At 53.1% G+C, this 24,789-nt stretch overlaps 1 protein-coding gene across 1 annotated transcript; it reads right to left on the reverse strand.

Moving 5' to 3' along the window:
* Nucleotides 1-1,382: 1,382 nt before the first annotated feature.
* Nucleotides 1,383-24,681, reverse strand: PLEKHM2 (pleckstrin homology and RUN domain containing M2; the record flags this gene model as incomplete). Its single annotated transcript, XM_063952453.1, has 18 exons — nucleotides 1,383-5,614; nucleotides 6,581-6,697; nucleotides 6,999-7,178; nucleotides 7,252-7,411; nucleotides 7,490-7,555; nucleotides 7,668-7,858; nucleotides 8,868-9,000; nucleotides 16,273-16,361; nucleotides 16,448-16,512; nucleotides 16,591-16,681; nucleotides 16,764-16,833; nucleotides 18,356-19,036; nucleotides 19,236-19,641; nucleotides 22,963-23,022; nucleotides 23,169-23,355; nucleotides 24,224-24,311; nucleotides 24,396-24,495; nucleotides 24,572-24,681. Coding segments are annotated over 18 exons (2,929 nt in total), but the record flags the coding sequence as incomplete, so codon positions are not given.
* Nucleotides 24,682-24,789: the final 108 nt, after the last annotated feature.

Here is a 24,789-nt window from a genome sequence, read left to right on the forward strand (position 1 = left end):
ACACCAACACTATTCCTGCCCAGGACCTGCAGGGGCCCACATTATTCCCACCCATCACGCCAACACCATTCCTGCCCGGGACCTGCAGGGCCCACATCATTCCCACCCGTCACGCCAACACCATTCCTGCCCAGGACCTGCAGGGCCCACATTATTCCCACCCGTCACCTGCAGAGCCCACATCATTCCCACCCGTCACGCCAACACCATTCCTGCCCGGGACCTGCAGGGCCCACATCATTCCCACCCGTCACGCCAACACCATTCCTGCCCAGGACCTGCAGGGCCCACATTATTCCCACCCATCACGCCAACACCATTCCTGCCCAGGACCTGCAGGGCCCACATTATTCCCACCCGTCACGCCAACACCATTCCAGCCCAGGACCTGCAGGGCCCACCTCAATCCAACCTACACCATTCCTTGTCCAGCACCCACATCATTGCCACTCGTCCCACCCACACTATCCCGGCCTGGGACCCACAGAACAAAATGGATGAATCTAAACTAGAACTTTTTTTTACCACAACCATAAGAGACCGATTTGGAGAATCCCGGATTAGGAAAGGACCTGGGGGTGAATTATGGTTTGGGGGTTGTGTGGCAGCCAATGGTACAGAAGGAATACACCCGTCACCAGATCCTGGACATCAATGTCCCTGAGTCAATGAGGATGCAGAAGGTGAGTGTGGAGAGCGGTGGATCATTCAGCAACACAACAAGCCACATCCAGCCGTGAGGTACCTGCAGGAGCCGGAGGCGAGACCATCCATCGCGCTGACCTGTGAGGAGGCGTCAGGCATGCAACCAGCGCAGGTAGAACCTGAGTGCGCGTGTGTGTGTGTGTGGGGAAGGGGGGGGGGGGGTATTACTGTACAAGATGCGCCCTATTTCCTAGCACATGCAAGCCGTCAGTAAGCTGCGGCTGTTTAAGTTAGCACCCTGCAGTGGCTGCGATATATGGGTGAGATTAGGGGTGCCTAAACTTTTGCACACAACTATTTGCAACACAAGTTAAGAAACTAGTTTGTCCAGTTTTAAATAGTTTTATTTTCAATGTGTGAAGATGGCAGCCCGGCCTGAAGTCCCAATGACCGCCGTGTGTGCTGGGAGTGGACGCACAGTCTGTAGCACAGAAACGCATGGCCGGTCGCCATTGTTTTGTTTTAGTGGCTTAAATCGCTTTAAAACCATCTGGCGCACTGTCTGGAGACTGTCCGCAGACCTCCAGTATTCCGCCCTGGCGCATTTACTACCGCGATACGAAGGGGCACAATCTCAGAGGTCGGTATAGTGGGGGGGGGGGGGGGAATTATACTGCCAGGTGGCTTGCGGCGGCACTGCACGCTCATATTCTACATCAGTAAAACAGAGAAATGACTTTAATTTGATATTTTATTTTGTAACATGGATTACAGGACATCCTTAAAAGCACAAATAAAAAATAAAAATAAAAAACCCAAAAACAAAAAACAGACAGACAGGTTTGTGATGGGGAACCTGTACAGAACCCTGAAACATGACCCGCCGGGGTGTATAAGTAGATTATAACGTGATTTAAGGATAAGCCGTCCTTTATCGGAGACCAGAGTTAGAGATTTGTTATATTTTCTGTTAATTTATTCTGCACATTAAAACCTTGGTCTGTGCTCTGTAAAGTAACCACAGAATAACAACACTCAACATGAGTATTTTCCAGTATCAGACAGCCCAGCGTTCGGCATTGGAGCGGCAATGATAGAGGTTACCGACCCTGTGCGTGCCCGCAGATGGCGTCCCCACCACACGCCACAAAGTGTGCAAAGTAACGTATTATTACAGAACAGCGCCGTCCTCTCCACGCCATCATTCAGTGCAAAGGGTTAAATAAATTATGTTCTCATGATCTGGACTCAAGCAACTAAGTAAAATATAAAAGTAAGGGCTGGAGTTACCATGCAGGAGACGTCATGCTATGTAAATATGGGGTTACTTACTATATATCACTAACTGTGCGGAGCAAAACTCAGAGCTGAGCTGCACCCTTATGCTCCAATTCTTACATAGGAATACTGGTGCATGTCCTTGTCTCTGCAGTTACAGAAAGTACCCTGTAGAGGGCACTAAGGAGGTGTGTTATCACTTCATTCACATATCAGCAAAGCAGATCCATTCTGGCTATACCTCAGCAGTATCCAATACCGGCACTACATCTCCCTGCATATACCTCAGCAGTATCCAATACCGGCACTACATCTCCCTGCATATACCTCAGCAGTATCCAATACCGGCACTACATCTCCCTGCATATACCTCAGCAGTATCCAATACCGGCACTACATCTCTCTGACTATACCTCAGCAGTATCCAATACCGGCACTACATCTCCCTACATATACCTCAGCAGTATCCAATACCGGCACTACATATCTCTGGCTATACCTCAGCAGTATCCAATACCGGCACTACATCTCTCTGGCTATACCTCAGCAGTATCCAATACCGGCACTACATCTCCCTGCATATACCTCAGCAGTATCCAATACCGGCACTACATCTACCTGCATATACCTCAGCAGTATCCAATACCGGCACTACATCTCCCTGACTATACCTCAGCAGTATCCAATACCGGCACTACATCTCCCTGACTATACCTCAGCAGTATCCAATACCGGCACTACATCTCCCTGACTATACCTCAGCAGTATCCAATACCGGCACTACATCTCTCTGACTATACCTCAGCAGTATCAGATACCGGCACTACATCTCCCTGCATATACCTCCGCAGTATCCAATACCGGCACTACATCTCCCTGCATATACCTCCGCAGTATCCAATACCGGCACTAGATCTTCCTGACTATACCTCAGCAGTATCCAATACCGGCACTACATCTCCCTGACTATACCTCAGCAGTGTCCGATACCGGCACTACATCTCTCTGCATATACCTCAGCAGTATCCAATACCGGCACTACATCTCTCTGACTATACCTCAGCAGTATCCAATACCGGCACTACATCTCTCTGACTATACCTCAGCAGTATCCAATACCGGCACTACATCTCCCTGCATATACCTCAGCAGTATCCGATACCGGCACTACATCTCTCTGGCTATACCTCAGCAGTATCCGATACCGGCACTACATCTCTCTGACTATACCTCAGCAGTATCCGATACCGGCACTACATCTCTCTGGCTATACCTCAGCAGTATCCAATACTGGCACTACATCTCTGATTATACCTCAGCAGTATCCAATACCGGCACTACATCTCTCTGCATATACCTCAGCAGTATCCAATACCGGCACTACATCTCCCTGCATATACCTCAGCAGTATCCAATACCGGCACTACATCTCTCTGCATATACCTCAGCAGTATCCAATACCAGCACTACATCTCTCTGGCTATACCTCAGCAGTATCCAATACCGGCACTTCATCTTTTTGGCTATACCTCAGCAGTATCCAATACCGGCACTACATCTCCCTGACTATACCTCAGCAGTATCCAATACCGGCACTACATCTCCCTGACTATACCTCAGCAGTATCCAATACCGGCACTACATCTCCCTGCATATACCTCAGCAGTATCCAATACCGGCACTACATCTCCCTGACTATACCTCACCAGTATCCAATACCGGCACTACATCTCTCTGACTATACCTCAGCAGTATCCAATACCGGCACTACATCTCTCTGGCTATACCTCAGCAGTATCCGATACCGGCACTACATCTCTCTGCATATACCTCAGCAGTATCCAATACCAGCACTACATCTCTCTGACTATACCTCAGCAGTATCCGATACCGGCACTACATCTCTCTGGCTATACCTCAGCAGTACCAGAAACAATTGCTCTAGCTATAGCTCAACAATATCACAAATAAAGAATTTAACGTCTCTCCATTTTTACCAGTCCGGGCCAATCACAGTAGCATAGTCACACCGCGATACCACAATCTCGGAGGAGAGAGATGAAGGATACGCACCTACGTTCGCTTGTACAATCACGTTGTTAGAGCACAAGCCTCGCCATACCCTGGTCTTGTTGAACCTTTAGACCAGCAGAGGGCAGTATACAGTCCTCCCATAATAAATGATACAAGTTCAGAGCTGCACACATAAAGCTATATGAGCAACTACAAGGCCACAGCCGTCCAACACATGTGCTGCATTACCCACCTGCTACAGGCAGGGGGCAGCACTGTTCCATGTATCACACAGGATATATAAGCGCACTCAGCACGAGTCCCTGGTAGCCGCAGCTCAGCTCCCTGCTCCGATAAACCATTGCTACACACTAGACTGAAGGCACAGTATAGAGGGCGGGCACTACGTGACACGCCAGCTGCCGGGCAACTACACATCCCAGCATACCCCTGCCCTAACAAAACTGTGGCAGGGCATGCTGGGATGTGTAGTTCCGCAGCAGCTGGATTGCCTCATGTTGCCTACCCCTAGTATAGAAGACATAAATCCCTTTGCAGGGCAGCAACACCAGCGCATACCCCACAGCGGGTCACATATAGTGTTCATTTAATCGCAGAGCCTCCGCTTACACCCGGAGCAACATCTGTACAAATTGTTAAAATCTAAAAAGCAGCAAATCTGTTAGGGCATAATACTCCCACTTACGTCGTTACAGGCCGTCTCGTCCTGCGCTCACTCATTACATACTCCCCTGACACACTCAGCCCGCAGACCGTCCCACTCCACCCGCCCAATCCCACCGGAAGCGTCCTGCAGAACTATAATACATTCGCTGCGAGCCAGCAGCTTTCCATAGGGTCACAACGGGCTCCCTCCCGCGGTTCAAGCAAAGAAATAAATGGGTTTAATGTGCGGCGGCCTCTGCCCTGGTATCAGGTTTGTACCATTCATGCCATCCGGCACCCCCAACCTGTGCCAGGCGTGCCGTGTACTTATTACACACGGGAAAGCAGAGCGTTATACGCAGCTCTGTACAGTCTTGAGTCCGTATACAAGAGGGGAACGCCATACCGCGGAACTATTGCGCCATACAGTCTCCAGCGTCCATATACATGAGCGCTACGCATTACCATACAGCAGAACCACGCATGGCGCTGCTCCATACAGTCTCCAGCGTCCGTATACAAGAGCGCTACGCATTACTATACAGCAGAACCACGCATGGCGCTGCTCCATACAGTCTCCAGCGTCCATATACAAGAGCGCTACGCCTTACCATACAGCAGTACCACACATGGCGCAGCCCGGACTTCTATAGTAACTTTCTATTGGCCTCTTATGTAGCGCAGAACTACCCCACGGACATGGTTAGAAGCAGCAGGTGGCGCAATATATACACTTTGGCCTATATATATTTATATATACACATAGATATATGTATAGATGAACAGTTCCAGAAATCTTTGCGCCCGGTCCAAGACGCCTGGTGAATGCCCCTTCCAGCCAGGCAGAGCTTGGATCCACGGCCACGCCAGTTTGGTATCAGCACCAGGGGTCCCGTGAGGATCGGCCGCGGCACAGGCTGTCGCTGCGCTGCCACATACTGTGGATGAGGGACAAGGCTTCCTCGCACTTCTTTACGGAGGTCTCTAGGATGGGCTTATGCGGAAGATCCACCTGAAACACAGAGACGCAAGTAATAACCCAGCCACAGGGCACAGAACTCTCGTGGTCCAGGGGGGTAGATGACAGGGACAATTTTGCTAGCAAACCAAAAAACGTTAGCCGTTGGGTAGAACCATGTGCAGTGCAGGTGGGGCAGATGTAACATGTGCAGAGAGAGAGAGTTAGATTTCGGTGGGTTATATTGTTTCTGTGCAGGGTAAATACTGGCGGCTTTATTTTTACACTGCAATTTAGATTTCAGGTTGAACACCCCCCCATCCAAATCTCTCTCTCTGCACGTGTTACATCTGCCCCAGCTGCAGTGCAGCATGGTGTTACCCAGGTCTCTCTGCACGCGTTACATCTGCCCCCCCCTGCAGTGCAGCATGGTGTTAGCCAGGTCTCTCTGCACATGTTACATCTGTCCCCACTGCAGTGCACATGGGGGGTAATTCCATGTTGATCGCAGCAGTTTTTTTTTTTAGCAGTTGGGCAAAACCATGTGCACTGCAGGGGAGGCAGATGTAACATGTGCAGAGAGAGTTAGATTTGGGTGTGGTGTGTTCAATCTGTAATCTAATTTGCAGTGTAAAAATAAAGCAGCCAGTATTTACCCTGCACAGAAATAAATTAACCCCCCCAAATCTAACTCTCTCTGCACATGTTATATCTGCCTCCCCTGTAGTGCACATGGTTTTGCCCAACTGCTAAAAAAAAAATCCTGCTGCGATCACCTTGGAATTACCCCCATGGTTCTGCCCAATTGCTAACTTTATTGGTTTGCTAACAACTCTGAATAACCCCCTTAGTCAAAGACCCCAGTTACCTCCAGAGAAGCCCCAGCGAGTTTTGTGGCCATAAGTAACCCTGGTTCTCCGGCACAAGTGCTGGGACTCCCGGCAGTCACCGTATGGAGTCTGGGTAATTTAGAAGGTCAGAACGGCCGCCGCAATGCACCGCCCACCACGTTACACCCACCTGGTAGATGGACTTCCACAATGCTCTCAGCGAGGAGACAAAACGCTCCAGCTCCGGCCTGCAGCTAAAATACAGGACCCAGGGCGGCAGGAACTGATTACGGTCCTGTGTGAACTCCTGGAACACACGGAGGAGACACAAGAGGTAAAGAAGGTTCTCAGTATGCGGAACGCGTTACACACAATGCAGCTGAAGATACTTTATAGGCGTGCTGGGGGCATCATTCGGCCTGCCTGTGAGTACTGCGGGGGGGGGGAAGAGAAATCGTGGTCTGTCTGTGAGCGCTGGGAGCGCAGGTCATGTGGTTTATCTGTGTGAATGTAACGGAGGAGAGACGCGTTCTGCCGGCCATTATAAACGCCTGGACAGCGGATGCAGGGGGAACGTATAGCCCGTGTCATGGCACAAAGACAGTTACCATTATACAATACTCCTTGCCATCCACCGTGCCCAGGGAAGACAGGTCCAGCAGGTTGGCGATCCCGAGAGCTCGGAAGAAGCTGGTCTGGCAGTCCTGGTGGCAGGTGACGATCTTGTCCTGTGTCAGCACCAGGCAGCAGGGGATACACGGGGAGGGGACGGTGCCCTGAGGAATGACCTGTGGAGACAAAGAGAAGGTCTGTACCAGACCTCACGCCACCCCACAGTAGTGCCCCAGTGCCAGGACTCACCCCCTTCGATACCGCTTGGCACAGGTGTAACATCCAATCCGCCATTTCCTCCTCGTTGGCGGCACTCAGTTCCAGAGAAGGCTGGTCTGTGAGGATCACCTGGAAGGAGTGGGGCCGCTCCGTGGTGTTGGCCCGTCGGCAGCCGCCACACTGCTCCCCCCTGGAGGGCAGAGTCACCTTAGCCATGCATGCAGACCGTAGGGTCACCTTTCAGTGATGTACAGGCCTAAGCGCTTACCCAAGATTGATGGAGAGCATTGGGATCACGTCGGTCCTGTCTGGATACTGGTATAAGATCCCACTGCTGGAAGACAGCGTTAAGAGGAAACGTATTAAATGAGATGAGCGGTTGTGGGCTGGAGGCATCTCATGTGACGTCTGCTCCACCGGAGGCCCATCCAGTCCCCACCCCTCACCTGAGCACTACGTAGCAGGACTTCCAAGTCTCCCGGCCCAGGTATGACGTGCTGGCCTTGTAATGCAGGACCCCCTCCTGTGACACAGAATGATCTCTGGACGAGGCGTGGGAGTAAGGTGACCCTTGGACTTCTTCTAGAGGGTCTTCCCAGTGCACCAGGCCGTAGTACAGCATGACCACCTCTGAGGCCTGCAATATAGAGAGTCACCACTCAGCCACCGTCTCCTGGCGGCAGCGGTCAGAGGTCACCAACATGTACCAATAATAATCTATAGGGGCAGAGGAAGAGGCGGAATATAGCCGTCTCATGAGGAGCCCGTACTGTCTGAGGCCTGCAATATAGAGAGTCACCACTCAGCCACCGTCTCCTGGCGGCAGCGGTCAGAGGTCACCGACATGTACCAATAATAATCTATAGGGCCAGAGGTAGAGGCAGAATGCAGCCGTCTCATGAGGAGCCCGCACTGTCTGAGGCCTGCAATATAGAGAGTCACCACTCAGCCACCGTCTCCTGGCGGCAACGGGCAGAGGTCACCCACATGTACCAATAATAATCTATAGGGCCAGAGGAAGAGAGGCGGAATACAGCTGTCTCATGAGGAGCCCGCACTGTCTGAGGCCAGGTGATGCCAACCGTCTAACTACACAATAATCACCATATAATAGGGAGAGTGATGATATAGAAGCGCCATTAACAGCAATACCCCACAGCCACCCAGTGCCCCACTAACAGGAGTACCCCCCCCCAGTCATCCAGCGCCCCCATAACAGGAATACCCTCCAGTCACCCAGTGCCCCTAACAGGAATACCCCCCAGTCACCCAGTGCCCCCTAACAGGAATACCCCCCAGTCACCCAGTGCCCCCTAACAGGAATACCCCCCAGTCACCCAGCGCCCCCGTAACAGGAATACCCCCCAGTCACCCAGTGCCCCCGTAACAGGAATACCCCCCAGTCACCCAGTGCCCCCTAACAGGAGCACCCCCCAGTCACCCTGCGCCCCCGTAACAGGAATACCCCGCTCACCCAGCGCCCCCGTAACAGGAATACCCCCCCTCACCCAGCGCCCCCTAACAGGAATACCCCCCTCACCCAGCGCCCCCTAGCAGATAATCAGAGAAGTGTGGACTATACTGTAAGTCATTCCTGGCGCTCCCCGCAGGACATTCTGGCCGGGGGATCATGGAACGTTTCTCACCTCTCGTTTTGTCTCTTGGGACAGAAATTTGGCGAGTGCAAGTCTCTCCATTGTGGCATCTGTGAGGACTCCGGGGTAAGGGGGCTCCCGACACCCATTAATCATGGCCGACTTCAGCGCCGCTATGAAGAGCCTGAAACACAGGGGACAAAGTAACACCCGTATGCACATATACTGTAGCTGGGGCCACATATATGGGGACACGGACACAATGTTCCTAATCTGGGCCTGTACGCCACCACAACGGGTGTGCGATGAACGCTGGAGATGTAATTACAGCGCAGGCTTTCTGCTTTACTTCCAGGGGTTGAACATAAATATCGCATGTAGCGTTTAGGAATTGGAACCATTATAATACACAGTCCCCTATTTTCAGGGGCTCAAAGGTCATTAATAACATAATCAATCATTAATACTTTGGTGAGGATCCTTTGTAGGCAATGACCGACTGATGTCTGGAACCCAGGGACATCACCAAACGCTGGGCGTCCTCCTGTGTTAGGCTCTGCCAGGCCGTTACCGCCGCTGTCTTGTGTGTGTTCTGGGTCTTTCTGCCTCCATTATTGTCCTCAGCCAGTGACATGGTGCTCGCCCGGTGGGGTGACTGACTCGCCCATTGCATAATACGACACATCTCTGCCTTACACCCCTGGGCTGCGTTTGCACTATGATTTGGGTCTTCGGTCATCAATACTGTGATGCGCCGTCCAATCAGCTTTGAAGAATGTGGCTGAATCCAAACAGACCGTATATATATATCCCTATACACTTCACTATTCATCCGGCCGCTTCTGTCACATCATCAATATACACTAGTGACCCACTGGAAGCCATGCCTGCCCGTGCCATCACACTGCCCACACCGCGTGGTACAGATGAGGTGGTAGGCTTCGGATCATGAGCCATCCCAAGCCTTCTCCACACTTTTTCCTTCCCGTCATTCTGGAACAGGTTGATCTTCGTTCCATCTGTCCACGGAACGCTGCTCCAGAACTGCGCCAGCTTTTCTAGATGGTTCTTGCCTAAATCTAATCTGGCCTTTCTATTCTAGAGGCTGATGACTGGTCTGCACCTTGTGGTGACCCCTCTGTATGTACGAATGGTCTGCACCTTGTGGTGACCCCTCTGTATGTACGAATGGTCTGCACCTTGTGGTGACCCCTCTGTATGTACGAATGGTCTGCACATTGTGGTGACCCCTCTGTATGTATGAATGGTCTGCACCTTGTGGTGACCCCTCTGTATTTGCTCTTGTGAAGTCTTCTCGTTATGGTAGACTCTGATAACTATAAGACTACCTCCTGGAGAGTGTTCCTTATCTGAATGGATGCTGAGAAGGGGTTTTTCTCTGACGTCCTAGTGGATGCTGGGTACTCCGTAAGGACCATGGGGATAGACGGGCTCCGCAGGAGACTGGGCATTCTTAAAAGAAAGATTAGGTACTACATCTGGTGTGCACTGGCTCCTCCCTCTATGCCCCTCCTCCAGACCTCAGTTAGAATCTGTGCCCGGCCAGAGCTGGATGCACCCTAGGGGCTCTCCTGAGCTTCCTAGAAAAGAAAGTATTTGTTAGGTTTTTTATTTTCAGTGAGATCTGCTGGCAACAGACTCACTGCTACGAGGGACTGAGGGGAGAGAAGCAAACCTACCTGCTTGCAGCTAGCTTGTGCTTCTAAGGCTACTGGACACCATTAGCTCCAGAGGGATCGAACACAGAGCCCGACCTCGATCGTCCGTTCCCGGAGCCGCGCCGCCGTCCCCCTTGCAGAGCCAGAAGACGGAAGAACAGGAGAAAATCGGCGGCTGAAGACTCCGGTCTTCAATAAGGTAGCGCACAGCACTGCAGCTGTGCGCCATTGCTCCCACAGCACACCACACGCTCCGGGCACTGGTGGGTGCAGGGCGCTGGGGGGGGGCGGCCCTGGGCTGCAATATCTATACCTTTGGCAAATTTGCACATAATACAGTGTATAACACTGTATATGTGCCTAATCCCCCGCCATTAACATTATTTAAAAAGCGGGAGAAGCCCGCCGCGGAGGAGGCGGGGCTATCTTCCTCAGCACACCGGCGCCATTTTCTCTTCACAGCTCCGCTGGAAGGACGCTCCCCAGGCTCTCCCCTGCAGTATACACTACGATAAGGGTAAAAAAGAGAGGGGGGGCACATAAATTTAGGCGCAAATTGTGTATAAATAGCAGCTATTGGGAAAAATCACTCAGTACAGTGTTAATCCCTGTGTTATATAGCGCTCTGGTGTGTGCTGGCATACTCGCTCTCCGTCTCCCCTAAGGACTTAGTGGGGTCCTGTCCTCAGTCAGAGCATTCCCTGTGTGTGTGCGGTGTGTCGGTACGGCTGTGTCGACATGTTTGATGAGGAAGCTTATGTGGAAGCGGAGCAGGTGCCGATAAGTGTGATGTCACCCCCTGCGGGGCCGACACCAGAGTGGGTGGATATGTGGAAGGTATTAACCGACAGTGTCAACTCCTTACATAAAATGTTAGATGACGCAGCAGCCTTGGGACAGCCGGCATCTCAGCCCGTGCCTACCCAGGCGTCTCAAAGGCCATCAGGGGCTCAAAAACGCCCGCTACCTCAGATGGCAGACAAAGATGTCGACACGGAGTCTGACTCCAGTGTAGACGAGGATGAGACGAATGTACAATCCACAAGGGCCATCCGTTGCATGATTACGACAATGAAAAATGTGTTGCACATTTCTGACATTAACCCGGTTACCACTAAAAAGGGTATTATGTTTGGGGAGAAAAAGCAACCAGTGGCTTTCCCCCCATCTGATGAGTTGAATGAAGTGTGTGAAGAAGCGTGGAGTTCCCCCGATAAGAAACTAGTGATTTCTCTGAGGTTACTGATGGCGTACCCTTTCCCGCCAGAGGACAGGTTACGTTGGGAGACATCCCCTAGGGTGGACAAGGCGCTCACACGCTTATCAAAAAAGGTGGCACTGCCGTCTCAGGATACGGCCGCCCTAAAGGAGCCTGCGGATAGAAAGCAGGAAGCTATCCTGAAGTCTGTATATACACACTCAGGTACTATACTGAGACCTGCAATTGCTTCAGCATGGATGTGTAGTGCTGCAGCAGCTTGGTCCGATACCCTGTCAGATAATATTGATACCCTCGACAGGGATACTATTTTGCTAACCATAGAGCATATTAAAGACGTAGTCTTATATATGAGGGATGCACAGAGGGATATTTGCCGGCTGGCATCTAGAATTAATGCAATGTCCATTTCTGCCAGGAGAGTATTATGGACTCAGCAGTGGACAGGTGATGCGGATTCTAAAAGGCACATGGAGGTTTTGCCTTATAAGGGTGAGGAATTGTTTGGGGATGGTCTCTCGGACCTCGTATCCACAGCAACAGCTGGGAAGTCGACTTTTTTACCTCAGGTTTCCTCACAGCCTAAGAAAGCACCGTATTATCAGGTACAGTCCTTTCGGCTTCAGAAAGGCAAGCGGGTTAGAGGCGCGTCTTTTCTGCCCAGAGGCAGGGGTAGAGGGAAAAAGCTGCACCATACAGCCAGTTCCCAAGAACAAAAATCCTCCCCTGCTTCCTCTAAGTCCACCGCATGACGCTGGGGCTCCACGGGCGGAGCCAGGTGCGGTGGGGGCGCGTCTCCGGAACTTCAGCGACCAGTGGGTTCGCTCACAGGTGGATCTCTGGGTTCTGCAAGTGGTATCTCAGGGATACAAGCTGGAGTTCGAGGCATCTCCCCCTCACCGTTACCTCAAATCAGCCTTGCCAGCTGCTCCCAAAGAAAGGGAGGTAGTACTGGCGGCTATTCATAAGCTGTACCTTCAGCAGGTGATAATCAAGGTACCCCTCCTTCAACAGGGGCGGGGTTACTATTCCACAATGTTTGTGGTACCGAAACCGGACAGTTCGGTGAGACCCATCCTAAATTTAAAATCCTTGAACACTTATATAAGGAAGTTCAAGTTCAAGATGGAATCGCTCAGGGCGGTTATTGCAAGCCTGGAAGAGGGGGATTTTATGGTGTCGCTGGACATCAAGGATGCATACCTGCATGTCCCCATTTACCCACCTCACCAGGAGTACCTCAGGTTTGTGGTACAGGACTGTCATTACCAATTCCAGATGTTGCCGTTTGGTCTGTCCACGGCACCGACGGTATTTACCAAGGTAATGGCCGAAATGATGATACTCCTCCGAAAGAAAGGAGTTATAATTATCCCATACTTGGACGATCTCCTGATAAAGGCGAGGTCCAAAGAGCAGTTGCTAGTCAGCGTAGCACAATCTCAGGAAGTGCTGCATCAGCACGGCTGGATTCTGAATATCCCAAAGTCACAGCTGATTCCTGCGACGCGTCTGCTGTTCTTGGGCATGATTCTGGACACAGAACAGAAGAAGGTGTTTCTCCCGGAGGAGAAGGCCCAGGAATTATCATCGCTGGTCAGGGACCTCCTGAAACCAAAACAGGTGTCGGTGCATCACTGCACGCGAGTCCTGGGAAAGATGGTAGCTTCTTACGAAGCAATTCCCTTCGGCAGGTTCCATGCAAGGATCTTCCAGTGGGATCTATTAGACAAGTGGTCCGGATCGCATCTTCAGATGCATCGGTTGATCACCCTGTCCGCGAGGGCCAGGGTGTCTCTGCTGTGGTGGCTGCAGAGTGCTCATCTTCTCGAAGGCCGCAGATTCGGCATACAGGACTGGGTCCTGGTGACCACGGATGCAAGCCTCCGAGGTTGGGGGGCAGTCACTCGGGGAAGAAACGTCTAAGGACAATGGTCGAGTCAGGAAACTTCCCTACACATAAATATTCTGGAACAAAGGGCCATTTACAATGCCCTGAGTCAAGCAGAACCCCTGCTTTAAAACCAACCGGTTCTGATTCAGTCAGACAACATCACGGCGGTCGCCCATGTAAACCGACAGGGCGGCACAAGAAGCAGGATGGCAATGGCAGAAGCCACAAGGATTCTTCGATGGGCGGAGAATCACGTGCTAGCACTGTCAGCAGTGTTCATTCCGGGAGTGGACAACTGGGAAGCAGACTTCCTCAGCAGACACGACCTCCACCCGGGAGAGTGGGGACTTCATCCAGAAGTCTTCAAGCTGATTGTAAACCGTTGGGAACGGCCACAGGTGGACATGATGGCGTCCCGCCTCAACAAAAAGCGATAGCTGTGGACGCTCTAGTGACACCGTGGGTGTACCAGTCGGTTTATGTGTTCCCTCCTCTTCCTCTCATACCCAAGGTACTGAGGATAATAAGAAAGAGAGGAGTAAGAACTATACTCATCGTTCCGGACTGGCCAAGAAGAACTTGGTACCCGGAACTTCAAGAAATGATCTCAGAGGACCCATGGCCTCTGCCGCTCCGACAGGACCTGCTACAGCAGGGGCCCTGTCTGTTCCCAGACTTACCGCGGCTGCGTTTGACGGCATGGCGGTTGAACGCCGGATCCTAATGGAAAAGGGCATTCCGGATGAAGTCATTCCTACGCTGATAAAAGCTAGGAAGGATGTGACAGCAAAATATTATCACCGCATATGCGAAAATATGTTGCTTGGTGTGAGGCCAGGAGGGCCCCAACAGAGGAATTTCAGCTGGGTCGATTTCTGCACTTCCTACAGTCAGGAGTGACTATGGGCCTAAAATTGGGATCCATAAAAGTCCAGATTTCGGCCCTGTCTATTTTCTTTCAAAAAGAACTGGCTTCACTGCCTGAAGTTCAGACGTTTGTTAAGGGAGTGCTGCATATTCAGCCCCCCTTTTGTGCCTCCAGTGGCACCTTGGGATCTCAACGTTGTGTTGGATTTCCTAAAATCACATTGGTTTGAGCCACTTAAGACCGTGGAGTTAAAATATCTCACGTGGAAGGTGGTCATGCTGTTGGCCTTGGCTTCGGCCAGGCGGGTGTCAGAATTGGCGGCTTTGTCGTGTAAAAGCCCATATCTGATTTTCCATATGGACAGGGCAGAATTGAGGACTCGTCCCCAATTTCTTCCTAAGGTGGTATCAGCGTTTCATTTGAACCAACCTATTGTGGTGCCTGCGGCTACTCGGGACTTGGAGGATTCCAAGTTGCTGGACGTAGTCCGGGCCCTGAAAATCTATGTTCCCAGGACGGCTGGAGTCAGAAAAACTGACTCGCTATTTATCCTGCATGCACCCAACAAGCTGGGTGCTCCTGCTTCAAAGCAGACTATTGCTCGCTGGATCTGTAGCACGATTCAGCTTGCACATTCTGCGGCTGGACTGCCACATCCTAAATCAGTAAAAGCCCATTCCACGAGGAAGGTGGGCTCTTCTTGGGCTGCTGCCCGAGGGGTCTCGGCTTTACAACTTTGCCGAGCTGCTACTTGGTCGGGTTCAAACACTTTTGCAAAATTCTACAAGTTTGATACCCTGGCTGAGGAGGACCTTGAGTTTGCTCATTCGGTGCTGCAGAGTCATCCGCACTCTCCCGCCCGTTTGGGAGCTTTGGTATAATCCCCATGGTCCTTACGGAGTACCCAGCATCCACTAGGACGTCAGAGAAAAAAGCTATTGACTCAATTGTCCAATTACTTTTGGTCCCTTGATGTAGAGGGGGGTACATAAAGGGGCAATAGGCTGGAAGGTTAGCCAGTGACAGGAAGGAGGGATGGGGTTGAGGAGGTCACAGTAGGTAGGAACGTTAGCCAGTGAAAGGTTAAAGGGCAGGGGTACGAGGAGGGGTAGAAGGTTGGAACGTTAGCTGGTGACCGGTGAGGAGGAGGGGACAGTAGGCTGGAAGGTTAGCCAGTGACAGGTAAGGAGGAGGGGACAGTAGGTTGGAGCGTTAGCCGGTGACAGGGAAGTAGGAGGGGACAGTAGGTGACAGGGGAGGGGACAGTAGGTTACAAGGTTAGCCAGTGACAGGGGAGGGGACAGTAGGTTGGAGCTTTAGCTGGTGACAGGGAAGGAGGAGGGGACAGTAGGTTGCAATGTTAGCCGGTGACAGGGGAGGGGACAGTAGGTTGGAGCTTTAGCTGGTGACAGGGGAGGAGGAGGGGACAGTAGGTGGGAGCGTTAGCCGGTGATAGTGGAGGAGGGGACAGTAGGCCGGAGCGTTAGCCGGTGACAGGGAAAGAGGAGGGGACAGTAGGTTGGAGCGTTAGCTGGTGACAGGGAAGGAGGAGGGGACAGTGAGTTGGAGTGTTAGCTGGTGACAGGGAAGGAGGAGGGGACAGTGAGTTGGAGCGTTAGCTGGTGACAGGGAAGGAGGAGGGGACAGTGAGTTGGAGCGTTAGCTGGTGACAGGGAAGGAGGAGGGGACAGTAGGTTGGAGCGTTAGCTGGCGACATGGAAGGAGGAGGGGACAGTAGGTTGGAGCATTAGCCAGTAACGGGAGAAGTTGAGGGTTTCCATCGCTGGGAAACTCACTCTGTTAGTGTAACATCTGCTGTATCCACCAGGAACTGCCGCCGTCTGTTCGTGCACACGAGAGTCACGGTCTGCTGGTCGAGGCCAATCTGTAAGACACCCAGGAGAGAGTCAGTGAGAGAGGCCAGCGGCCAATGAAATGATCAGCAAGCTGCAGATACCGGCGGTCACCTACCGAGATGTAATCCAGCTCATTGTACGAGACGGCATCTTCCACCATGTACGGCTTGTCTGCAGCACCTGCCCGGAATGAGGACAAGTCACTACCCTGACCCGATAGAGACACGGGAGGCACAGAGGACACAGACATCTAGTCACCTTTCCGCAGGAAGTAGATGTAGCAGTCGGTGAGCAGCACGTAGAGCAGCTGCAGGTCTCCCTCCATGTGTCCTGTACTCATCCGGATCATCTGAGGAACAGGAGGGGGCACAATGAGGAGGACTATGGGTAATGGGGGAGCAGGGACGTGATCGGATGAGCCCCCCTCTCACCTTGAAGAGCTGCTCCTCGTTCTCTCGGAACACGTGGATCATCAGCAGCAGAAGCAGATTATTATCCACCCTGAGGAGAGAAGACGGGAAGGTGGAACATTGGATGGGAAGCACCGGACAAGAACACATCTTCCACTGGGACCCCGACTGCAGTAAGAAGCGCTTATCCACTTTACTTTCCGCTTAATATTCAGCCGCCATACTGCGCACGTGGATGTCTGTTCCTGCATTTACAGGCGGACACTAATGGGGAGGGATCCGGATCCCTCCCCCAGAATATGCTGCAATACGTATTCCACAGGAGATTGGTACATGTTATACTTTAGCAGTCCCTGTATGGACGTAGACAGAGCCGTGGCGGATACTGGAGATACCTCCGTGGTCCACGCTTCTTGTATTCTGCGATACCACATTTTTGTGAGGGATTCCCCTATACCAGCTGCAGGGGATTTACTAAAATACTGTAGATGAATGAGACCTCCCTCACAAACACCACACCGGTCCCACGTCTCAGGAGGCCACTCCACTGACCCGCAGGGCAAAGCGCAGACCTCGCACCGGAACACCGCACATCAGCCTATTACTGGGGTCCAGGTTATATCACATACAAACGCAGATGATGAAAATATTGTCATTATAGAATTTGTAGTCCGCTTGTGTCACCCAATAAGTACACAGAGCGCAATCACTGATAGTCTCCCCGGTAACTCGTACCCAGTCCCCGTGTGTGGCCTCATAACCCTGTGCCAGTCCCCCCAAGAACCCTGTGCCAGTCCCCGTGTGTGGCTTCATAACCCTGTGCCAGTCCCCCAAGAACCCTGTGCCAGTCCCCGTGTGTGGCTTCATAACCCTGTGCCAGTCCCCGTGTGTGGCCTAATAACCCTGTGCCAGTCCCCCCAAGAACCCTGTGCCAGTCCCCGTGTGTGGCTTCATAACCCTGTGCCAGTCCCCCAAGAACCCTGTGCCAGTCCCCGTGTGTGGCTTCATAACCCTGTGCCAGTCCCCGTGTGTGGCCTAATAACCCTGTGCCAGTCCCCCAAGAACCCTGTTCCAGTACCCGTTCCACGAGAACCCTGTGCCAGTCCCAGTCCCCTGGATGTGACCGGATAATCCTGTGCCAGTCTTGTGTGGTCAGATAATCTTGTGCCAGTACCGAATAACCCTGTGCCAGTCCCCCGAATGTGGCCCGAAAACCTAGTCCAGTCCCCCAGTAAGCCTGTGCCAGTTCCTTATGTGTGGCCTCATAATCCTGTGCCAGTGCCCTGATAACCCTGTGCCATTCCGAGAACCATATGCCAGTGCCAGACCCCCAGATGTGGCTCGATAATCCTGTGCCAGTCTGAGAACCCTGTGGCAGTACCAGGCCCCCAGATAACCCTGTGCCAGTTTCCTGTGTGTGGCTCCATAACCCTGTGCCAGTCTGAGAACCCTGTGTGTGTGACTCCATATCCCTGTGCCAGTCCGAGAACCCTGTGGCAGTACCAGGCTCCCCGATAACCCTGTGCCAGTACCAGATACTGCGATTCAGCTCCCCTATAAGGAAGTTGCGCAGTGTAATGGAATGGGATGCGAATGCTCGTTCTGTCCGTTACCTGAACTCGCAGGGATGTGGGCTCTCCGCAGGGCTCCCCTGTCCTTCCTCTACCCCCGAGTCCTCTGCGATGCTCAGAGCCGGACTGCACTTGCCGCCAGAGTCCGTGGTCAGGAGAGACTTGTTGGAATGCTCCTCTATGGGTTCTTCAGCCGATGCCGTTCCTCCTGTTCCTTCTTCCGCTTCTCTAACATCCGTAGAGCCACTAAAAACATATGCTGGTTGGCTCTGGCCTGGAGAGTCAGTGTCGCCACCACTTGCGGCAGTAGTGTTTGGACTCTCTGGGGTAAAGTAGTAGAAGTCCATGGGATCCTGTATCCCCTGGCTAACGTCTTGGCTCTGGATGCCACCGGGGGTCTCCCCCGGGTCGCAGGTCCGAAAGGAATGGTCTGTGAGTTCAGGATTAGAGGTCCAGCTCTGAGGATCCATCTGGCCATTCAGCTTCTCAATGACGTCCCTCAGAGGCTGGCCCACTCGCTCCATGGACGTGTCCTGCATCTTGGGCAGGCGAAGAGCTGTCTCCGTAAGGTCGCTCGGCCTCTCCTCTGTCTCCCCGTTACATACACTGGCATTCTGCTTGGCGTCTGGCTCCTCGGGCTCAGAGGTGCTGAGGTGACCGCGCTGACCAAGGTCCTCCGAGCGACCCTTTCTGCGCTTCCCACCTCGCTTCTTCCGGACCATCCTGAAAAATACCAAGGATGACGTTTTACTGCTGCAGAAATCAGGACAGGCAATGACAACCCCACAACTGGTACCCTCCATCCCACAGCATGATGGGGAGGAGGAGGGACCCAATAGAAACCAAGCATGGGGATGGCATGAACACATGGGCACTCACAGCCAACAATTTGGGGGAAGGGGTTCGTGCAGGCCTCACTTACCTGATGACCTCCAGCTCAGAAGTGTTGTCCGTGTACACAGCAAAGTTGGCGTTGGCTCCTTTCTTCTGGGTTGCGCCGTGCACCGGCGTCGATTCGGAGGTGGACAGTCCATCGGCCGCATCCTGGTTGCTGAGATCAGTGCTGTCCGACGCGGGCTCACCTGCCCTGTGGGCCTGGCTATAAGACAGGGTGGTTTCTAAGGAAGTCACGTCAAGCTCCGAGTCCTGCGTGATGGGGTCACTGGTGTCTGGGGTCTCGGCCGCTGGCCCTGGGATGACATCAGAAGATGACAGATCTTGTGTGAATGGATTGTACCGGTGCACTGAACTCTTCCCATGCGTTCTGGGGCCAGCGAGCACAAACGGTGCAGAACAGGGAAAGTTGCAACCGTCATGGAAGTCTCCGTCTGTTGCAGAGCAGCACCAGAGATGAGGGACAGTCAGAAGAGGAAGAAGAAAAGGAAGAGGAAAAGGAGGAAGAAGAAAAGGAAGAGGAAGAAGAAAAGGAAGAGGAAGAAGAAAAAGGAAGAAGAAGAAGAAGAAAAGGAAGAAGAAAAAGGAAGAGGAAGAAGAAAAAGGAAGAGGAAGAAGAAAAGGAAGAGGAAGAGGAGGAGAAAGAGGGAGGAAGAGGAGGAGAGGAAGGGGCGGTGGAGTGGAGAAGAAAAAAAACACATTTATATCAGTTATGTATAGAAGAGAGAGATCCGGAACAACCGTGACTAATTAGAGACAAAAGGACACATGTAGATTTAGTGGAGATATATTAATGACACATTCATTAATGGAAATTAGGAACAGTGATCTGACAAGGACGGTCACGCCTCAGCGCACACATAAGGCCGCCACGTGATGTCCAATATTACCATTCACAAATCTATAGGTAAAGGCTTCCACTACAGGTCTCCTCACTGGCCGCTCCAGTCCATCAGACGTTCTAGGCTCTGCGCGGCAATCTGCTTTCGCCCAGTGAGGACATTAATGGCGCTGGGAGCCTTTCTGCGCGACGTCACGGAAGATGGATTCCACTAGCGGCCTATGTAGGAGCACATGGACCAAGCACAGAGTTACGGCTGATTTCCATGCATCAGCGGCAGCAGGCGTGCAACCGAATCGCCAAATCCGTGTTTTACATCCCGGAAACCGTCACCTGCAGATCTGTGAATGGTGTGGTAGCTCTTCGGAATAAAACATGAATATTAGGCGCTTTATAAGTGAACATACAATTGGCAGTCAGCGGGCACACCGGAATACAATGCCTGCACACAGGTGAATGATGAGGTCTGGGTGTACACAAGCAGTGGCTGGCATTTAGTTGGTTAGTAAAACACATCATAAAGCAATTACAGAGAGAGAGAGAGAGAGAGAGAGAGAGAGAGAGAGAGAGAGAGAGAGAGAGAGAGAGAGAGAGAGAAGGGGTGTGGTGGCAGTGCGAGAAGGGTGTGGTGGCAGTGCGCCCCCTTCTGTCGGGCTGTGGTACTGCACTCACTGAAGAGAAACGGGTGAGGGGGCAGTGTTTACACCACGGTTATGCGAGTTGTGGTCTGTCCTCACCCCCTAGAGATAGACTGTGCCCCTCGTCCTCATGCATCGTGTTACCCATCCATATATGCCCCAACTGTCTCTGGCCTGTGCATCCGCGTTACACAGACATGAAACAAATACACAGTTTTCTACAGATCATCACTGGTCTCCAACATGGCGTAAATCCTTCTGACAAGTGTTAGTATTAATTTGACAAAAGCCACACGATGTGGAGTTTACAGAGCAGGGCAGCGTCATGCAGCAGAAGGGGGAGGTGGTGGGGGTACACAGCGAGAGCGAGAGGTGCAGGAATGAGAGAGGGGGGGGGGGGGGAGAGGGGGGGCAGCAGAAGGGGAGGTGGTGGGGGTACACAGAGAGAGAGGTGCAAGAATTAAAGAGGGGGGGAGAGAGGGGGAGAGAGGGGGCAGCAGAAGGGGAGGTGGTGGGGGTACACAGCGAGAGAGAGGTGCAAGAATTAAAGAGGGGGGGAGAGAGGGGGGTAGAGAGGGGGCAGCAGAAGGGGAGGTGGTGGGGGTACACAGCGAGAGAGAGGGGTGCAGGAATGAGAGAGAGGGGAGGGGAGAGGGGAGGGATGAGGGGCAGCAGAAGGTGAGGTGGTGGGGGGTACACAGCGAGAGCGAGAGGTGCAGGAATGAGAGGGGAGGGGAGAGAGGGGGGCAGCAGAAGGGGAGGTGGTGGGGGTACACAGCGAGAGAGAGGGATGCAGGAATGAGAGAGGGGGGGAGAGAGGGGGGGAGAGAGAGGGGAGAGAGAGAGGGGGTGAGAGAGAGAGGGGGGAGAGAGGGGGGGAGAGAGAGGGGGGGAGAGAGAGGGGGGGAGAGAGGGGAGCAGAAGGGGAGGTGGTGGGGGGTACACAGAGAGAGGTGCAGGGGGGGAGAGAGGGGAGGGGAGAGGGGGGAGAGAGGGGAGGGGTGAGGGGGGGGAGAGGGGAGGGAGGTGAGGGGCAGCAGAAGGGGAGGTGGTGGGGGTACACAGTGAGAGGTGCAGGAATGAGAGAGGGGGGGGAGAGAGGGGGCAGCAGAAGGGGAGGTGGTGGGGGGGTACACAGCGAGAGAGAGAGTTGCAAGAATTAAAGAGGGGGGGAGAGAGAGGGGCGGGGAGAGAGGGGGCAGCAGAAGGGGAGGTGGTGGGGGTACACAGCGAGAGAGAGGGGTGCAGGAATGAGAGAGGGGGGGAGAGAGAGGGGGGGAGAGAGGGGGGAGAGAGGGAGCAGAAGGGGAGGTGTGGGGGGTACACAGAGAGAGAGGTGCAGGGGGGGAGAGAGGGGGGGGGAGAGGGGGAGAGAGAGAGGGGGAGCAGAAGGGGAGGTGGTGGGGGTACACAGCGAGAGAGAGAGGTGCAGGGGGGGAGAGAGGGGGAGCAGAAGGGGAGGTGGTGGGGTACACAGCGAGGAGAGAGAGGTGCAGGGGGGATGAGAGAGGGGGAGAGAGAGAGGGGGGGGAGCAGAAGGGGAGGTGGTGGGGGGTACACAGCGAGAGTGAGAGGTGCAGGGGGGGAGAGAGGGGGCAGCAGAGGGGGAGGTGGTGGGGGGTACACAGCGAGAGAGAGAGGTGCAGGAATGAGAGAGAGGGGGGGGGGAGAGAGAGAGAGAGGGGGGGAGAGAGGGGGGAGAGAGAGGGGGGAGAGAGAGGGGAGAGAGAGAGGGGGCTGCAGAAGGGGAGGTGGTGGGGGTACACAGCGAGAGAGAGAGAGGTGCAGGAATGAGAGAGGGGGATGACAGGCAACGTCAGGTGAAGGAATGAGAGAGAGAGAGAGGACGTCAGATAATGCAGGTGCAGGAGAGAGGGTGGGAGGGGGGGGGGGGGGGGGGAGTCAGACAACGTCAGGTGCAGGAATGAGAGAGAGAGAGAGAGAGAGAGAGAGAGAGAGAGGGGACAGCCAATGGGAGGTGCAGGAGTGAGAGAGAGGACGTCAGATAATGCCAGGTGCAGGAGGGGAGTCATACCAACGCCAGGTGCAGGAGAGAGAGAGAGAGAGAGAGAGAGAGAGAGAGAGAGAGAGAGGGAGGACAGCCAATGTCCAGGTGCAGGAATGAGAGAGAGAAGAAGGACGTCAGACAATGTCAGGGGTGTGTGGTGAAGAGGTGTGTGAGAGTGTCTGAGAGTGTATATGTATGTATGTCGGGTGAGGCAGGAGGATACAGGTCAGTGGGGCAGAAGGGATGGAGAGAGATAGAGGGTTCCCACCTGCCCAGTCTGTGCTGGGTATGGACGGCACTGCGGGGTAAGCATCTCCAAAATCATAATCTACAGAGACCAGGGACAAAAGAGCAGGTTAGATAGAGGCGCAGGCTGTCCCTCTGCTACTGCACCATGTTCTGTGTCCGACGTTCTATCACAGCATACACAGTCTCCGCAACGCAGCATTAGCAGACGCCGCACAGCGTACGCACCTTCACTGGACGGAGCGATGGCACTGTCGTCCCACTCCAGGTTGGTGGAGTTGATGGAGTTGAAGGAATTGAGGGACAGGCTGTCGGAGCCGTGGATGTGGCTGGGGAGACGGTCCTCGAAGTCTAGGAGGTACTGGGGTTTGTAGTACTCCGGCATGTATGGAGCCAGGTCCAGGTATGGAACATCCTGCGGAGGGGTCAGATTTATAAGAAAGGACACAAGTATAACTATATGGAAGACATGTGATGTTCATTCCTCATGTTCCTCTATACAATCACCATTATACAAACAAGAAACAGTATGAGAAATCTGCCCGGGGGTGACCAGGAGTCTATGCAAAGGAGCCCGGATCTTCCAGGCGGAGGGAGCAAGCAGGATATACATACGGTAATGTGTAATACAGACTAGACCATGAATATAACAGGTCCTCATTAGGTTCTTGTGGGATCTAGACATGGGAAATGTTGACCACCAATAATTCCACGGATACGGTCCTGGAATCTCCATTATACACAAAGGAGCAAGACTGCCCTTAGGGGGTCATTCCGAGTTGTTCGCTCGCTAGCAGATTTTAGCAGCATTGCACACGCTAGGCCGCCGCCCTCTGGGAGTGTATTTTAGCTTAGCAGAATTGCGAATAGGAATTTCTGAGCAGTTTCTGAGTAGCTCCAGACCTACTCCTACACTGCGATCACCTCAGCCCGTTTCGTTCCTGGTTTGACGTCAGAAACACGCCCTGCGTTCTGCCAGCCACTCCTCCGTTTCTCCAGACACTCGTGCGTTTTATCCTGGCACACCTGCGTTTTTCCGCACACTCCCAGAAAACGGTCAGTTTCCGCCCAGAAACACCCACTTCCTGTCAATCACACTACGATCACTTCAACGATGGAAATTCTTCGTTCGGACGTGAGTAAATCTAAAGTTTTGTGCTAAAATACTTAGCGCATGCGCACTGCGTACCATGCGCATGCACATTTTCGCCTTAATCGCTCTGTTGCGAAAATCGCCAACGAGTGAACTCGGAATGACCCCCTTAGGGAGAGACAGAACTCACCATCTCCAAATCGAATCTGATGAACTCCAGGCCAGACACCAGCGTGAGGAAGAGTGTGAGGTGATCATGGCTACACACCAAAGCATTCCTGGAAGAGAAGAACATGCTATGGAACGAAGCGGGCGCAGGAACGGCGCCGGCTGGAGGCTCCGCCCACACACACACGACTTACTTGTAGTAGTATTTCTGCAATAGACTTTGGTTCTCCTGGAATAGTCTCAGGTAACTCTCCAGGGAATTCTCATTGAGTGCCAGGTACAGCCAGGCGCGGCCTGCCGGAGACACAAGGCGTTAGGCAGGTTTTGTGCTGGGCACGGTCGGCTCGCTACGGATCACTACATTACTCACTGCGACCCAGGAGCGTTGCCACATGTTGCTGTTCCTCGATCTGCTTCACCGCTTCCCTGCGGGTAAAGTGCACCACCAACACCCAGTACCCAGAGGAGATGTCCTGTAACCTGGGGGCAGGAGACACACCGATGACCCTCTGCCCTCTCACCAGCAAGAGAACAACATGCACACGCCATGATGGAGGCAGCCATATTGCCGCCACTGCCCATATCCCC

This window comes from Pseudophryne corroboree, unplaced genomic scaffold (assembly GCF_028390025.1).
Source record: "Pseudophryne corroboree isolate aPseCor3 unplaced genomic scaffold, aPseCor3.hap2 scaffold_2421, whole genome shotgun sequence".
NCBI classification, from domain to species: domain Eukaryota; kingdom Metazoa; phylum Chordata; class Amphibia; order Anura; family Myobatrachidae; genus Pseudophryne; species Pseudophryne corroboree.